Source organism: Lissotriton vulgaris, chromosome 6 (assembly GCF_964263255.1).
Source record: "Lissotriton vulgaris chromosome 6, aLisVul1.2, whole genome shotgun sequence".
Lineage (NCBI taxonomy): Eukaryota > Metazoa > Chordata > Amphibia > Caudata > Salamandridae > Lissotriton > Lissotriton vulgaris.
The window spans coordinates 131,657,399-131,675,909 of NC_141694.1; the positions used below are offsets into that span (position 1 = coordinate 131,657,399).

The 18,511-nt window shown below is 41.1% G+C and overlaps 1 protein-coding gene across 1 annotated transcript in view; it reads left to right on the plus strand.

Annotated features, from left to right (window-relative positions):
* DNAH14 (dynein axonemal heavy chain 14) overlaps positions 1-18,511 on the plus strand; it is a 1,270,113-nt gene that overhangs the window by 362,431 nt on the left and 889,171 nt on the right. Inside the window, exons 21-22 of the mRNA XM_086926153.1 lie at positions 10,527-10,772; positions 18,098-18,219. Of these exons, the coding sequence (XP_086782279.1) occupies positions 10,527-10,772; positions 18,098-18,219 (368 nt within the window). The remainder of the gene's footprint in view (positions 1-10,526; positions 10,773-18,097; positions 18,220-18,511) is intronic.

Here is an 18,511-nt window from a genome sequence, read left to right on the forward strand (position 1 = left end):
CTAGTGGAGTTAAAACCTAGAATGAACCTAGTGTGAAGCAATCTGTTGAAGTAAAAGGGGCCAAGAGTAAAGACAATCGTCTCAATGTCACATGTTTCAGATGTGGCTATAGCGGTCATAATGCTAATGACAAATTCTGTCCTGCATTGTTGCAATCCTGTAACTTTTGTGGTCTCAGAGGATACTTCAGCAAATGTTGTAGGAATCGAAATAGGAAGGATTAAAAGAGCAAAGAAAAAGAGCCTTGTCATGAGATATTATAACAAGTCACTGAGCAAGGGAAAATGTTCCCTTCTGAGATAGTCAGCATTGATGGGAAGGAGATCCTGATGAAATTTGATTCTTGCTCTCGTATCACCATTATCTCGAGACAAACGCTAGTAAATGTGTTTCCCGGTGATAAGTCGCTCCATGAAATGGATATTCAACCTGGGGGGTATGGAGGGAGCAAGATTGACATGTTGAGTTATTTTACTGCAATAATTGGTGTTTGTGGGACGATCACATCTGGAAAGATTTATGTATTCTGCAAAGGTGATGATCTTTTGGGTTGGGCTCATCAGAAGGAATCAGGTGTCAGTCTACATCCGAGCAAAAGTCCACAGGTACAGGTGGATCATATTGAACACAGTGATAACAAGTTTGTCAAAGAATTTAGTAGTTTGTTTCAAAATAAACTTGGGAAACTTGTTGACTAGAAGCACAAAATCAGACTCAGAGATCATGCTGTCCCTGTAGTTGCCAAAGTAAGGAGGATTCCTATTAATCTTCAAGCTGCAGTTGAGAAGGAGCTTACAAGATTAATAGACTGTGGAGTTATGAAAGAAGTAGAAGCTAAAAACTGGTTAGCTCCTATTGTTGCTGCGCGCAAAGGGAATGGCGACATTCGTCTTTGTGTGGATTTGAGGGCACTAAAAAAAGAGGTGGTGGTTGACAGATTCCCGCTTCCCAACATAGAAGAGATGATCACCACCTTCTCGGATGCTAAAGTTTTCAGCACGCTAGATATGATGTTGTCGTATCATCAGGTTGAACTACATGAAAGTTCACAGGATTTGACAGCCTTCACGACTCCTTTTGGTATTTTTCTCTTTAAAGAATGCCCTTTGTTTGAATTCTACAGCTGCAGTTTTTCAGAGAGCAATGGCCATAATTCTGAAAGGACAGCCTGGAGTAAAATGTTACCAGGATGACATTATCATTTATGCGCCAAACAACATAGAGCATGACATATGTGTTTGTCAAGTTTTACAAAGACTTCAAGACGCTGGTCTTACTCTCAAAGCTGAAAAATGCAGATTTGGAGTCAATGAAGTAAGTTATTTAGGTTATAAAATTACTGCTTCTGGGATTCAACCAAAGAAAGAGCTGGTTGATACAATTAAAACATTGAAAGAGCCTATAACAAGTAAGGAACTCTCATCTTGTTTGGGAATGGTAGAATATTACAGTCGCTTCATAAAGGACTTTGCAAGCAAACTTATCACTTAAAGAAACTTTTAAAGAAAGACACGGAATTTGTGTGGGATGTAGAATGTAATTAAGAGTTCATTAATGTGAATCAAGATTTAAAAGATGCTCCCTCTCTACAATCTTTTCTGGCGCCTTCCGACACCAAAGTTGTGTGTGATGCAAGTGTCAAAGGTTTAGGTGCTTTATTAATTCAGACTAGTAACGAAAAAGAGAATCTAATTGCTTGTATCTCAAGAACTCCTAGGGATGCAGAACATAAATATTCCGTGATAGAACGCAAATCGTTGGCTGTTTTCTGGTCCATCATGAGGTTCAAGCAATTTCTCTGGGGTATCAAATTTTGTGTACAAACTGATCATAAAACTTTAGTGGAGGTCTTTGCTAAGAAAGGTCTTGACTCTATTTTGTCACGTATAAGAAGAGGATTTTTCCTTCTCTGTTCAGTATGTTCCTGCTGCAGGCAACTTTTCAGCGGATTGCCTATCTAGGCTTGTTGATTTAGACTATGTTCAGTCTGATTGCTGTGTGATCTGGATTTAGAAGAGAGAGTGAGTGTGTGTGAAGTGACTGAGGGATCCATTAGCGAGGCATAGTGCTTGGATGAACTAGTCCATCCTAGTCAAGATTAGAAACATTGTTGTCTCTGGTACAATGTGTGGTTCCCAATTTCAGGAATTTTCTGGATGCTGGAAAAGATCTGTGGCGAACTTGCTGTTGATAGAGGTTTCCTGTTGAGGGGGATGAGATTAATTCCACCTGAAAATTTGAGAAGGAAAATTTTAAGATTAGCCCGTGAAGGACACATGGGTATTGTTAAGACTAAAGGAAGGCTATGGAAAGATTTTTGGTGGCATACACTTGATCACAATGTAGAGTGTTTGATTAGATAATGTGTGGAGTGCTCTGTCTCTGATAAGGGGCTTAAGATTAGTCAACTTCCCATGGTTTGCAGAACTTTACCCAAATATCCATCTTATCCCATGGAATAGTTATGCTAGAAATCAGGGCAGCAGGGCTTTTGTACTGTGTGATGACTGGACTGCACAGTGCATATTCTGATCAGTCTTGATTTCCGTCATATTGTTATTATAAACAGTTGGTACATTCGGGTGAACTATATTTCTTTACTTATTTCACATTTGTACACAATGTTAATCATTCATTAACTGAAAAGATCAGAGCAAAATTATTAATGAAAAGGAGAGATGCGAATCCAAACCATCTGCGCTTTCACAAGATGTTTTATAAATTATGTTCATTTATAAATTCATTCATTTGTAAACGTACATGAATTAAAAAGGCTGCAAATACTGTACAATTTGTGACATCTAGTGCTCAGTGTGATTGGTGCAAGTGCAATGTACAATATATACAATGATAGTTTCCAATGATGGTGAAGGGAGCGAAGGGAGAAAGGGCAGGATGTGACCAATATTCATATAGTCACTAATGTTTTCTGTACACTACATGGGTCAGTATTCAGTACAGAATATTTGTGTCGACGTTTCAACCCTGTTGTAGCACACTACGTAAGGGTCTCTAGGTGCTGGGGGCCGTCGGGAAGATTAAGCAAGCTATTGCCCAGAGTCACATGGTGCTGGGCTAATCTGCCGCCGGTGCCGGGGATCGAACCGTGTTCCCCAGATTCCTGAGTCAGTCGCCCTAGCCGCGGCGCCACACCTATTCACGTCTTTGTGTAACATATATGTGTTATCAGGATAGGCCAGCCAAATAAAACCAGACCACCAGCTAGGCAGGTTGTTTAACATGTCACAGTTTACAATTTTCCTTAGTTGCCTTAAAGGGTCTCATGGTTAAGTTAGTGGAGAGTTTTGGCATTGATGGGACTAGTTGCAGGTACATGAAGGGGTAAAATCCCCAGTAGGTTATTTAGAAGTTCTATTGTAAAGGAGGGAGAAAGAGCTAGAGACACCAATCAATTCCTGCAGGTTGTTTGCAACAAATTTTTCTATTACATCCACTTTTATAGATACTTCACTACATAGGTAAGGTTCTTCTTATACTGAATGTTCTTGAGAGTGTTCTCTATTGCCTGTACTGCAGATATCTTCTGTAATCTCTTTACCCCACCTCCTAGGCTGCTATCCTATTTACTGAATGGTAGATGGGATGCTATCCACAGAAGAGGTGTGTCCAACAAGTATGGTCCGGATAATGCTTTTGGTCACACAGTGCATTACATGTTCTTTCTAGGCTCCCACACAGCCAAGAACAATATCCTGACAATGAGCAGTAGTTGTAGCTAGCCAGTTCTTACAGTGGTGACCGCTAAATACTTATTGAAGAAGCTAGGCTCCCTAGTGCACTAGTAGGCAGGATAGTGTGGCACTGTCAGCTACCCATTGAGATGAAGAAAGGGGTGCACCATAGCCATATGATCCTTGGCACACAACAAGCAAGCCAGTCAGGCCACGGATCAAGGTTAACAAACTCGGGTGTGCTGACCCAATGGTGATGCTATTGAACATCAGGACCGAAGGTAGAAGTGCTCGTGATGAGCAGCAGCTAGCTAAAGAGGCAGGCAAGCATAACAATCTCACCACACCCAGGTTGCAGTCTGCACCCATCCACAGCAGCTGCCTCTACATTCCACATTATCTGGTAGACCTGACACCTGCAGCTTGCTAAAGTTGAACTTGTTAGCAGGGGCTGTGAGTGATTTTAATATAGAGCTTTAGCAGCAGTTGTGGCTAGATGGTAGCTAATAATTTATTTTTGGGTAAAAATTTGATCATGATTTTGTATATCTTCATTTTGGGAATTGTTATCCCTATTCTTATTTATTGCAGAATAAGTCTAATTTATAGCAACAGTATGTTTGTGGAAATAATCTAGTAATACATGAAAGAAAGACTTAATTATTGTAAGGAATGTAGAAAATACACAAAGAGATTTAGCAGAGTAGTGGCAATGACATTTCAATGGGTAAAAACAACATTAATAATTTGAGATATGTTTGTTGTGTGAATTGGGGCAATTTTCTTATCTCTTATTTTCTTGTCACTTATGTGAAAGGACTCTGCTGGGTGTCTGATAATCATGATCTGTTTCATTAGTCCAAAGATTGCTAATTTTTGCTAATAATTTCAAAAAATAATTTGCATTTACTTTGACAAATGACCTTACATAGGAAAGGCATCTTGTGTGTGGAACTGGTTGTTCTGACTTACTGGCCATTGGCAGAAGCCCATATTTGTTTACAGTTTCAAAGCTGAAAGTGTTTTAAGGCTGGTCATATTTTCTAGCGGGTTATCCTCTGCAAGTCAAATATGAATAGTATATATATATATATATATATATATATATATATATATATATATATATATATATATATATATATATATTACCCAAGGCAACGCGGCAGGAAGCTGTTGTTCCGGAATTCGTTCAGGACCAATATTTAAAATCTCCGGCGAGGAGGAAGCCGCAAAGCCCCTGCTTTACCATCAACGTTCTTCTGTGGGATGGCAACCAGAATCTTTTTACTTCGAGTGTACGGAGTTGGTATCTGAGTTTTGAACCCCTGAGGACATTCGGAAACAGCAGTGGGAAGGGTGCGCGACGTCTGGTAGGACATTTATTCCAATTTACCAGTAGGTCGTTTTTAAGGTGCATGACAAATATTAGCCATAACATTTAAGCACTTACAATTATGGCCGCCGACAGACTGCGCAGTCGAGCTGAGGCAGCAGATTCCATGTTTCTGGATTCCCCGGCTGGGGGGTCTTTGAGCACCACACCATCTGTCCAGGTAACGGGCAATAACACCACTAGAGACCTATTTAAGAGATTAGAACGCGCAATGCGCACAGAACAATCAAAGTGGTGGGAACATCGATCCCTTTCCCGTTATTTAGAGGTGGGACGGGTGCCAAGAGGATTGAGAATTACCATCGCTCCGAGTTACGAGAACCCAGATCCGGCTATGTTAGCGGAGTGGGCGGAAGCCAATCTCAATTCCTCAAGTAAATTATTGCACATCTTGGTGAAATATGCTGACAGTGATGGCAAAAAATTACAGAAAGAAATTGACATTTTGGAGGAAGAAATCTCCAAATTGGAAGTCACAGACCAGATTACGAAATTGAGAGCTGAAATGATGATCCGCCTGAATAAAGAGGAGGAAACTATCAAAAAAAGAAAAGCTTTTAAATTTGAAAGGGATCGAGTGGACTATTTGAATGGTCAAGTTTTTACTTTCGCTAAGAGATATGATGCTGTAAAAGCGAAAGCACGTACTAACAAAATCAGTCAACAGGCAAATGAATCCACGCTAATGCCTGCATCCTCATTCTCCAGCCTAAGTTCGGCTGTGGAGAGCGATCCAGAACCAGACCCCACTCGTGAGACCAACTTGGGGTTTACCAAACTTTCCCTGGCCCAAGAGGTCGATTGCCTATGTCAGGACCGACGCGAAACCTTGAGGTCACACAAGACCTACGCACCAAAAAACAATGGGACAACTACAAACGTTGGCAACGTAGGAAGTGCTGTGCCTGGAACCTCAAGCGGCAACAACCCGACCAAACAAGGTCACTGGAAATGCTATCAGAGGAAAACAAAGAAAACAAAACCAAATCAGTAGTCACTCTCTCGGATCTCAGATCGACATCAGTGGAAACATCCGTGCTTAATCTGGGGCTATCGTATTGCCCACCATGCAATATGAATTATGCTAATACCCGCATGGATATATACAGATTCACACGCAAATTAAAATTGAAAACGTTTTTTGAACAACAACCAAAAAAGAGAAATATTCCTCCTGAGATGACATCTTGTACCAACACGATCAGTAGCCAGAGCCAGGCCACTATTGATACCTTATGGGATCTACAAAATGAGGTCGCTGTGGGTAACACAGCAGAAACATCATATAACACAAGTGGACAACATATTACTCCTTTCAAGGCCAAAGCGACCTTTCAACTAATCATGGTTCATGACAACTTGGATACGTTCTAGGAGATAGTGGTACAAGAAGTCAAAAAACTTTATATCGCCACAAATAAAAAGAAGTTCTTCATATCTAAACAGAATTGGTGCTATAAACAACTTATTATTAAACTACAGAAAGATCACAATATCATCGTGAAACAGGCCGATAAAGGCGGCAATGTAGTTCTTTGGCCCAAGGATATGTACATCAAAGAGGCAGAACTTCAATTGAATGATATATCCTGTTATCGAAGGAGCAATATCCAGACTGTAAAAACCATGTGGGTGGAACAATATCAAAAGTTACAAGCCTGGAGAAGTGCTGGACTTCTCACACATGAGGAGTTCAGATATCTAAAGAAGGATCATCCTGTCATCCCCTCTTTTTATTTGATCCCCAAAATTCATAAGGACATTATTACACCTCCTGGCAGACCTATCATTTCTGCTATCGACAGTTCGTTGGAGCACGTTTCAAAATATATAGACTTTTTTTACAAGGCTATGTCAAGACTCTCAATTCCTATGTCAAGGGCTCCTTTGATTTCCTGAGCAAAATTGAACACTTTGTTTGGGAAAAAGATATGTTACTTATGACTTTGGATGTTTCATCCCTTTATACCTCAATCAGACATTATGATGGACTCAAAGCTCTGGATTACTATTTAAACAAAGGCCCTCCACATTCGATGGCACATAACAGAATGTTGCTGGATATGACCAGAATGTGCCTCGAACAGAATTTCTTCATCTTTAATGGCGTAATTTACCATCAGGTTAGAGGTGTGGCGATGGGGGCCTGTTTCTCACCTAGCTACGCATGTTTACACGTGGGATTATGGGAGGAACAGGTCCTAGTCGGTCAACAACACAACTTTATTTCTGAAAACATTGTTTTGTATTTACGTTACATTGATGATGTTTTTATCATTTGGAAGGGCAGCAGTAACAGTGCCAGAGCTTTTGTTGATTTGATTATTGTTAACTCCATCAATCTCAACTTTACTTCAAATATGAGTTCTGAATCAATTTGTTTTTTAGATGTTGAGGTATTTGTGAAATATAACACTCTAAACACAAGACTATATAGAAAGCCCAGTGCAGGGAACACTATATTACATTCTAACAGTCAACACCCGGCCCATTTGATTTGGAGCATTCCTTTCGGGGAAATGTTCCGAATCAAAAGAATCTGCAGTACTGATGACGAATGTGCGGCTGCGCAGGAGTCATGCAGATTACGTTTCCTTGCAAGGGGTTACTCAAATGTCAATCTCATAAAAGCCATCAATCGATCAAATTCAGTCAGTAGACAGGAGGCACTAATTCCGAAAGCTAAAAACATCCAGACAGATGTCCACATGGGAGGGGAGGAAACTACTAGTTCCCCCCGTGTTATTCTGACATACAACCGACAGCACGGGGCTCTTCGTAGTATTTTCTACAAAAACTGGAATTTGGTTCAAAGTGACCCAGTAATAGGACACTTAGTTGATAATAAACCACAGCTAACCTTCCGTAAATCTCCTTCCATGGCAAAGGCTTTAGTCAGTAACACCTTAGAGCCAAAAGCCTCCACCACTTGGATGACACTCAAAAAGGGCTTCAAAACATGTCCACAAGGTAAAGCCTGTCGGTTTGGCAGCAACAGGACCCATTTTGTAAGCCCCTTTCGTGAACATACAATTGCCATCTCCAAGTGGCTCACCTGCAAGACTGAATTCGCCATCTATGTGTTGGAGTGTCCGTGTGGACTCCAATATGTGGGCAGTACCAAACTGCCCGCCGACAAACGGATACTCCAACACATACGTGCAATTTCGGGGCACGACCAAAATTATCCGGTTGCCAGGCATTTTCAGGAGAAACATCTAGGCATACCAGATAAACTCCAATATTTTGTAATTTACTGTGTGGAAGCTTCAAGGAGGGGAGGGGACGGTGAGGCTAAACTCCGTCTCCTTGAAACTAGATACATATTGGAGCTTAATACAAAAAATCCGAATGGATTAAATGACAGGGAAGACCTTTATACCTGCATTTAAAATCACTCTGTATGCCTATAAGTCCTGTCCGGATATGAAAAGTATTCCACCTTTATTATGTCATTTTTCCATCTTTGTCAACTTTTGACTTAGTGGGGACTCAGCTGTATTCAATCTTTTACTAAAAAAATCATGAATTTTAGCACTTTTTAATATTACCAGGAATATCTGTTGGCACTCTTTGCACTACGTATTGCTATTTTTGCACAATCACTCAAGCACTGTATTTGTTTCTAGCAGGCATTTTGGCAGGCCCACTTGTGCTCTATTTAGATCATTATATTTTTTGAATCATGGCATGATTGTTGTTACAACGTATCAGAAAATATTACATGGCTTACTGCATTACATTACTATTTTAAATGTTTGCATGTATATACTGGGTCGATACTCCCTGTACATAGACACAAATATTTGTCATGTTCTAGCATCATCCCATTATTTAGAATGCTATGTAAATATGCTTGTAAATATATCAATTACGAAAGTTTTTTACTATGATGAAAACTGTTTGGAAAATATACATGTTCCTTAGGGATTTCCCATTATTGAATTAGTAACAACTTCATCATTTTATATAGTATTTTTTTCATGTCCATGATTCAGTTGTATGCACTGCCACTTTAAATGCTCCTCTCTATGACATGCAGTTTGTCATGTGATCAAGCCTTGTTCGAAGGCGAAACGCGTCATGGCGGCAGTGCTGGCTTCACTAAAATAAACCACCTTGCACCAGCACTTTATGGGTCGACTCTTTGTCACTAAGGAATAGGTAGTTTTCGGCTGCCGTTGGTGTGACAAGCCTCGTGAATATATATATATATATATATATATATATATATATATATATGTAGTGAGCAAGGTGGACTTGTCCGCCGAAACGCGTCTGGTCGTCTTTTTTGCAAATAAAGACCCTTGATTAAGAATCCCACGGAGTCGGTGCCTGTTTTTCGGAAGTCTGTGAACACAGGATTGGGTTCATATATTTATATATATATATATATATATATATATATATAAATAATTTTTGTAACACGTTATATTCAAACTAGTAACTGAAGGCCTGATTCCAAAATTATTTTGAGCACCTACATTTGACAGTTGTCATTTGTGAGCATAAATAACACCCTGGTTCAATCGAGTTATGCAGAAATTGATGTGTTTAGAAGGAGCTTACAATCACAAAAGTACACAGTTGCAGTGATTTTTGCCAATTATACATTTACTGTTAGGGGTGAGAACATGGGTGCTCCTTTATGGGACAGGTACTTGAGTATCTATTTGAAAAGCAGGAAACTCCCACAAAGCTGTAACACCTGTACATTCATGAATATTCTTAATTATTTTTTACAGTAGTATTTAAAGGCATTGGTGTACACATTTGTTGTAAAAGAAAAATTCCCTAACATACCCATAGCTTTAGAAAAGTTAGAGAAAAGATTTTTTTCATTTGGAAAGAGTCTTCATGGGGTGGGGGGTGGCGGAGTTCAAGTGATTTTACACTATAGTCCAATTTTCCTCTGGTGGCAAATTGGATGTTTTAGGATTATATGTCTACACACAAATCTATGATTTTTGTAGATTTCGTAATGCATTGCCTTGCAGTTTTTTGTGAATTTCGAATCCTGTAGTAACTTTATATATGAAAAATATAGGGTTATAGTTACAGCTGATAAAGTTACTACTCTTCTTCTCCGAGTATTGAAGAGGCCATACTTAAAGAGGCATTTCCTTATGTTTTAAGGTACTTTAGGAGTCGCTAAAAGGTAGCTAAAAAGTTTAGAACTGTCACTTCTATCAGTAGCAATGTACTAGATTGTTTACTTTGATTGCATATAATATTAAAATGTTGTTAATAAAAACATTTGTTGTGGTAAAGAAGTCTACGTTGTTAGTGTTTTAAGTATGGCTTTATTGACAGATATTTAACAAAAACTATTAAATTGATAACATGTATATAAGGCCCTGAGAATTGGTGTCATGTGAAATTCCATACATGTTACTACTAAAATTGTAAGGGGCACCAAGTAATTTGATATTCAATTTCAGATTTTTCAGCATAAAGATAAAATCAGTGATATCTCAACCACAGCCACCAATGAAGCCACGCTTGAAGGAATGCTGAACAAGGTTATTGACCTCTGGAGCAAAACCGACTTCCAGTTGGCTGTCCACCATTCAGACAATTCGCCCATGATGATTATTGCATCTGCTGAAGATATAATGGTTCAGCTAGAAGAGAGCCAGGTCATCATTTCTACAATTAAGGGATCTCGCTATGCCGGACCAATTAAGGTAAAGTGAATTGAATTAGTTCTGTTTAGAAATAAAGAATGTTTTTCAATTTATTTCTGAAAATTATGATTGCAAAATATAGAATAAGAAACAATAATGTTTTATGTTCTTATAATAATGATTCCTCTACTAATGTTCCTCCTTTTTTTAATGCATGGGATGAAAATAGTTTTTCTTTATTAAGGGAAATCCTATAGAGCCCTAGATTGACACATTTTTCTTTAACAGAACTATTAATATTTCCTCTAGCATTCCCTTATCTCCCCAATACCATGCCACTCCTGTTTGTATTGACAACCTATATGTTCACCCTTTATAATGTTTTTACTGCTGGCTGCTTCTTTTTTGTGGCTTGGGGGATTTGTTTGAGGGAGTGCTGAATATCATCATGCAGCCTTCACATTTGACATGATTGCTGTTAATTGCCAGAGGGCTGAAGACCGAGTTAATGCTTGTCTCCTGTGCCTCGCATCTATGTGATTTTACACCATCTTGCCCTGCCCACTGGTTCTTCACCTACCTGAGTTAATATGCATTCACCTGCCACACCCTGCACCTAAGACCCTACCCTGATGACCTCTCTTTGCACACATCAGTTAGACCCTATTTTTGTACTTTTTGTTTTTTTTAGCACATTAGCCAATGAAATACATTTTTTTTAATAAATTTCAAAAAGAATGTATTTGTTATTTAAACAATTTATCTGTTATGTCTTGCTTTGTTTTTTCTTTATGTTACAGTTTGCAAGTTTGTAAGTTGTTATTGTGAGGGAATAAGCACAAGTTACTTCTTTTTTCTGAGACAGGGCTGAGCTGGCCTAAAGAAGGAAATTCTTTGAGAGCTATAGAATGATGGGCTACTACACATCTGGAAGCCACTGAGTCATCTGCAGCCCATCCAGCCCTAAATAACGGGTTGAGGGCGCCGCTCACAACTTTTCTCATAGCGACCTACTTGATTTATTTATATTATTTATTTATTTGCAAACTTATACCGCGCTAGGAATCGACTCCCAGAGGAGTATCTCCGCGCCTTTGGCATCATCTGAGAGCAAAAAAGGCCCATTCATATATCCTTCCTTCCTAGATGGTTAACCTAGTAGCGAAAGAGGAAAGTTTTACATTTTTTCCTAAAAGGAAGATGTTCTCTGCATAGTCTGATTTCCATAGGGAGATCATTCCACAACTGCGGGCCGGCTACTGACAAGGCTCTTCCCCCTTGTCTTGTCTTCTTAAACCTGGGGACACATAACAATTCTTGATCTCCTGATCTAAGAGATCTGGAGGGAACATATAAATTGAATTTTTTAGTCAAGTAATCTGGTCCTTTACCTGTGAGGCACTTGTGGATGATACAGCATGTTTTAAACATCACCCTCTGTTTCACTGAAAGCCAGTGAAGTTTGGTTAACAGAGGTTTCGATTTAATACAAAGCACTCCCGTGCCATACCCTGAAGTACAAGAATAGTTTAGTGTCTCTTGTGAATTGCCTACAAAACTAATAGCCTTTTCAAAAATATATTTATTTTATTTTATTTATGTATTTATTTTATTTAATGAGTTTTATATAGCGCTGGCTATACCCGTAGATATCAAAGCGCTTTACATTTGGTTACACAATGTTACAGGCAATGATAATAATTACAAATTTCGTTAAAGTAAGTAACACAATGAAAGAGGAAGCAAAGGTGAGAGACATAGGAAGGAGGGGGGAAGGGGTGAGTGCGACAGGGGGAGGGAATGAAAAAAATTCAGTGCCCTAACAAAGTCAAGCCCAGAAGAGGTAGATCATCAGTCCTACCTTGACAGTGAGTCAGGACTGCCACACGCAGGAGTAGTAAAGATTGTGATTAAAAAAAACATATTTTTCGTTTTACAATATTAGGCAAATGTTGCAGTGTGCACTGTCTCTTGATATGCTTAATTGGCAACATTTTAGCAAGTGGTACTAATTGGCTAGAAGCCTGTCTGTCTGTAGAGATAGCAAGGCGAAGGAATTAGTTCAGCTTCTTACGCAAATGGGACTACTTTTTTAAAAATAAAGTTGCCCTTTTAAAATGTTCTCAAAGCAAGGAAGTACTAGATCCATACATAAATTGCAATACAAACATTTGAGTACATAACCACCAGTGTTGGGGATAAGGGTTCACAGTCCCAAGCATTATCATGTGATGCATAATTGCAACAGTCCACAGGTGCTAGATTGGGCTTCGGGGTGAACAGCGGGCTAGGAATCTCTTGTACTAGGTGAGTCTTGGAATCACTTAGGCTGTGGTGGGTTTTAAGTAGGGCTATGCCCTCGGATGGGCTCTGAGATGGACTTCAATAAGCTATGTTCTGAGCATGGCTGTGCTCTTGACTGGACTTGTATGATAGCTGGGCTGGGGGGTAGGTTGCTGAGCTGAGATCTAAGTTTGGCTAAGTCCGGTGGGGTGGATTGGGCAGTGAACTTGACTACTGGATACTGGCTCTTCTGGATGTTACTTGGGCTGGAATGGCCGGCTGACCTGCATGATGAGCAGTAGACAGGGTTATATACTAATGTGTCCCAGAGCTACAACCAGTCCATGCTTAATAGATTGATGTTTTTTTCTATTTGATTTGTATTGTATTGTATTGTATTGTATGTCGATTTGTAGAGCGCGATTGATGCCCGGGGGCGTCCAAGCGCTAAGAACCGTCATTATATCGAGAGGGGTGACCGGGGAGTTTACTGAGGGCAGTTGAAGAGGAATGTTTTGAGCTGTTTTCTAAATGAGGAGAGATTTGGGTTAGCTCTCAGATGGAGGGGAAGAGTGTTCCATAGCTTGGAGGCGTTGTGAGCGAAGGTCCTACCGCCGGTTCTTGATTTCTTAATTCTAGGTGTTGTGGCCATATACGTCTGGGTTGATCTGAGGTTCCTAGTAGGTTGGTAGTGCGAGACTGGGTTGAGGGTGATGAGGGGGCCCGTTTTCCAGAAGGCCTGGCGGGCGATGCATAGGGCCTTGAATTGTATTCTTTGGCGGATGGGTAGCCAATGTAGTTTGGTCAGCCCAGTTTTGGCTGATTGACGTCGGGGGATCTGGAGTAGTGTGCGGGCGGCGCAGTTCTGCACTATTTGTAGTCTCCGCAGCGTATATTCTGGGGCAGCAAGGTACAGGGCGTTGTTAAAATCCAGTCGAGACTGGATAAGACCCTGGATGGCAACCTGTTTTGCCTCCATCGGTAGGAGATGGAGAACCTTCCTTAACAACCTAAGGAGGCCGAAGCAGGTGGCTGCGAGTTTGGTGGCTTGGGTGCTAAAAGACAGAGGTCTGTCCAGCCATACCCCAAGGCTCTTGATGTTGTCCTTGGGGGCTGGGGGTAAGCCCAGGCAGGGCGGCCATAGAGTGCTGAGGGAGGTAGGGTCGGCAGGGCCCAGGAGCATTAGTTCTGTTTTATCCCCATTCATTTTGAGTGAGGAGGCGGACATCCAACTTTTGACCTCCTCTAGGCATTTCTTGAGCCCTCCTCTAGTAGTCAGGTTGGCTTCCTGCGCTAATGAGACCACCAGCTGAGTGTCGTCAGCGTAGGATATGATTTTAACTCCAAACTGACGAACAACCTCAGCCAGGGGCCTCATGTAGATGTTAAAGAGCGCTGGGCTTAATGAGGAGCCTTGTGGAACTCCGCATCTTAATGGTCTGCTGGTCGATGATGATTCTCCATCAAATACCCGGAAGGATCTGTCCTTCAGGAACGACTCAAACCAGGATCATGCTTTGTCTTTTATGCCGATGTCCGACATGCGGTTCAGCAGTATGTCGTGGCTAACTGTGTCGAAAGCCGCGCTTAAATCAAGGAGGATCACTGCCACTGATCCTCCTATATCCAGGATGGTTCTGGATTCCTCGGTGACCATGAGGAGCGCGGTTTCGGTGCCATGTTTTGGTCTGAATCCCGTTTGAGTGGGATCCAGTAGGTGGTGGTTTTCAAGGTAGTTGACCAGCTGGCTGTTGATATGTTTCTCCAGGATTTTGCTCAGCCAGGGTAGTAGGGAGATTGGCCGATAGTTACTGAGGTCTGAGGGATCTAGGCTTGGCTTCTTTAGTAAAGCTCGAACCATGGCTTGTTTCCATTTCGGCGGGACTATGCCGATGGTGATGGAAGAGTTAAGGAGACCCAGACTTAACTTTCCGTGCCGTGGACTCCAGAGTCGTGAGGTTGAGGGGGGTGAAAAGGTCCAATGTGGGAGGAGGTTGAGAGGAGGGGGGAGTCGGGCCCGAGTTGCTCAGGGTGGGTGGGGTGCTGATCACGGAAGGGAAGGATTCATAGATGTTAGTGATTTTTTGAAGGAAGAAGTCTGCCATCTTGTTGCAGTGTTCTGTGGACTTGGTCTCAACCAGGCTGGGTGGTAGTTTGGTGAGGCTTTTCACAATGTGAAATATTTCTCTAGGTTTGGATTTGGCGGCGATGATTTCTTTAGAAAAGTATGCTGTTTGGCTGGCCTTGATTTGTTCTTTATACTCCTTAAGTAGCTTACGATATTGCGTTTTGGTTTCTGGTGAGGGATCCAGGCGCCATTTCCTTTCAGCTTGCCTGCACTTGCGTTTCTTTGTCCAAAGGGATTCTGAATACCAGGGAGCAGATTTGTGGGGACGTTTTGTAGTGGTTTTCCTTTTAGGTAGGGAGTGGTCAAGTGAGTGGGTGATCCATTCTTCGTATGTCAGGTTTGCGCGGCATGGGTCCTCATTGTGAGGAGGGGTGTTGCTGGCCAATTTAGTGGTCCATTTCTCAGTTGACAGGCGAGACCAAGGTCTGCCTATTCTTACAGTGGGTGTAGCGGCTGGGGGTTTAGGAGTAGACCAAGTGAGGGGGACCATAAGATGGTCAGTCCATGGGAGGTGGTGTGGTACACCGGTTTTCAGGTTAGAACAGTTGTTGAAAACAGGATCCAGCAGATGGCCTTGAGTGTGGGTATGGGAGCTGACCGATTGGTGTAATTGCAGCGCGGCAAGAACGTCTACAATAAGGGTTGCCGTGTGATCTGCTTTAGTGTCGAAGTGAAAATTAAGATCACCTAGCAGAGTGAAGTTAGCGGAGGTGCTGACTCGTTCGGTCACGATCCGTGCTAGTTGGTTGTGGAATTGTTTCGGGGGGCCGGGGGGTCGGTAGATGAGGGTCCCTGAAAAGCAGTTATTCGGCGAGAGCTCGATGCTAAAGGCTAGGCTTTCACAATCCGGGATGGTTTCTGGGGTGACTCGGCAACGAAACTGTTCTTTGTAGATGATTGCTAGTCCTCCTCCTCTACCCTTAGGCCGGTCTTGGCGGAAGATTAGAAAGCCAGATGGGAGGGCTGTGACCAGGGCAGGGTCAGAGTCTGAGGTGAGCCACGTTTCCGTCAGGAAAACGATGTCGGGCATGCCTTCTTCCATCAGGAGTGCAAATTCGTCCTAATGTTTGGGCAGGGATCTGCAATTTAGCATGAACATGCTGTACTCGTGGCATTTCAAATCCGAAAACCTCATATGATCGCTCAATGGGCAGTGTGCCCGCCCGAACACCTGCAAGACAAAGGTTTCAATCTTCAGGTGGTGAATCATTTTGTCATAATTTTAAAGTTGAAAAAACCTGTAATTTTAACTGGTCATAATAACGCCTGCTTGTTGATTGAGTAGGTCTAGAGGAGCACATATTGGAATATACAGATTGCCTTGAGTGAACCTATGGATTCTTGTGAATCTCCCAAAATGCAAAATTGTAGTTAAATCATAAGAGTAAAATATGATGATTAGAGTGCTAACTGTTCAACATGTTGTTTAAAAAAGCCCTTCTATTTCTACAAACAGGCAGATGAACATTAGTAATCATGCCAAGAGTGGATCACAGGGATATCATAGTCCCAGGTTTATGGCTAAAAGTGGCTACTAGTGGTGAGAGACATGTTGGACACCTGCATGCCACAGAACGGTCCACGAATTGTCTTGTCTAGCAAGCTATCCTAGATCAACCAGTCACTGTGAGTTGTATAGGATTTGACTGCACCATAGGGAAGAGATGTCAGTCCTTCCTACACAGCTGGACAACATTTAACGGCATTCCACAATTAGTCCATATTCAACTGTGACATAATGAAAACAAAATAGCAATACGTTTTATAGCCCACAACACCTTTGGCCAAAATGCTAAGGTAAAAATCAGAGGAAAGTCTTAGACTTGCAAGAATTAAATCAGCACCTGTTTTCTGAAAGTTTCATAATTCATATAGTCATAAAATCACATATTTCTTAAAAATGTGTTTTATGCAAGCAATCACACTTTACCACAGCAACACATGATGTGGTGATTTAAGTAACCTTCTGGTGTGCTCGTGAGGCCCTCTCGGTCTTGAATTGTTTATCACCTGTGTGAGTGGATCAATTTGAAAAAGGCCAGATACAAGCCAATAATCTCAATATTTGTAGGCAGTCTTGAAGCTGTGGAAAAGCAGCAGCTAAGGCACTTCCAGAGACATATGTTGTGGTTACCACCATCCTCTTACGCTACTATAGAGTCCAAAACACATCTGCTGAAGAGACCTGGTAGCCAATGCAATGTAATAAACACAATGTGGCCTGTCCCTCCAGACACTCTTACTCTTTCTATTTCACTCACAGGAACTGTAGCGGTGTAGAAAACTTTTACTACCACATGCCCATTATTTTGGGCTGTTCATCACTGTGCAAGTGTCGAAAACTATCAAGGTACACAAAAGGCTTTGTTAAAGTTGTCACAATACCATCACCAACCACACAATTTGTGTACCTGCACACCTGGCTGATATCAATAGTAGCAAACACTCATGACACCATAAGCTGTTAGTAATCCCCAAAGCTCAAAGTCCCTCTAGAAATGCCTCCATTAACTTCCTGTGGTCACCAGAGTTCAGTTTAAGGCCAGCTGCCCAGTCTACAGAGCCATGTCAGATAACACCCTCTTAAAAGAAATGGCCAAGCTAAAGAGTATAGAGCTCTCTTTGGTGGATCTGACTCAGCCTAGAGTTGAACATTCCTATCATTAATGTGATTAAGGAAGAAGTGATTTCTTTAATCTTCCACACTGTTCTTTGATCCACAGAGATTATGAAAACAATTCACTCATCTATTCATTCACTGATACACAGTTCAATTATCAAAAGCTATGCTGTGCTATGAGGGGCAAGAAAATTTAGATTTCAGATTTATCATGTTGCAGATTATACAGATCTAAGAAGCTAGCTTTTTGATTAGAACAGTAATTCTCTCCCCTGCTGACCCTGGCCAGGGAACACGATTTCTACTTAATGACAAACAAGAAAATACTTACCCCTCGTTTTATGTCTTTTCCAGAACACGGTGGATGAGTGGGATCGTAAGCTGAATTTATTCTCTCATACCTTGGAAGAATGGATGACTTGTCAAAGAAACTGGCTCTACCTTGAGCAAATCTTTCTTGCTCCGGACATTCAAAGGTACAACATCTGTTTCTATAATATATTGACCACCTGTGCTTTGGTTTAAATAAACAAAATTTCTACTTTAAGAAGATATCAAGACAGTTTATCAGATTGCGTTATATTTAGGATAGTGCAAAATCGCAAAATTGTCCACTTTTGTTGCGAAATGTGGCTTTCCAGTATCTTGTATCACTTTTCTTTTACTGGGACTCGCACCTTTCATAATAAAACATTTTGGAAGATAGCAGCAGGAGACACATTCTATGCAAGACATTTTCTCTATAAATCAATTTCCCGCTGGTATCTA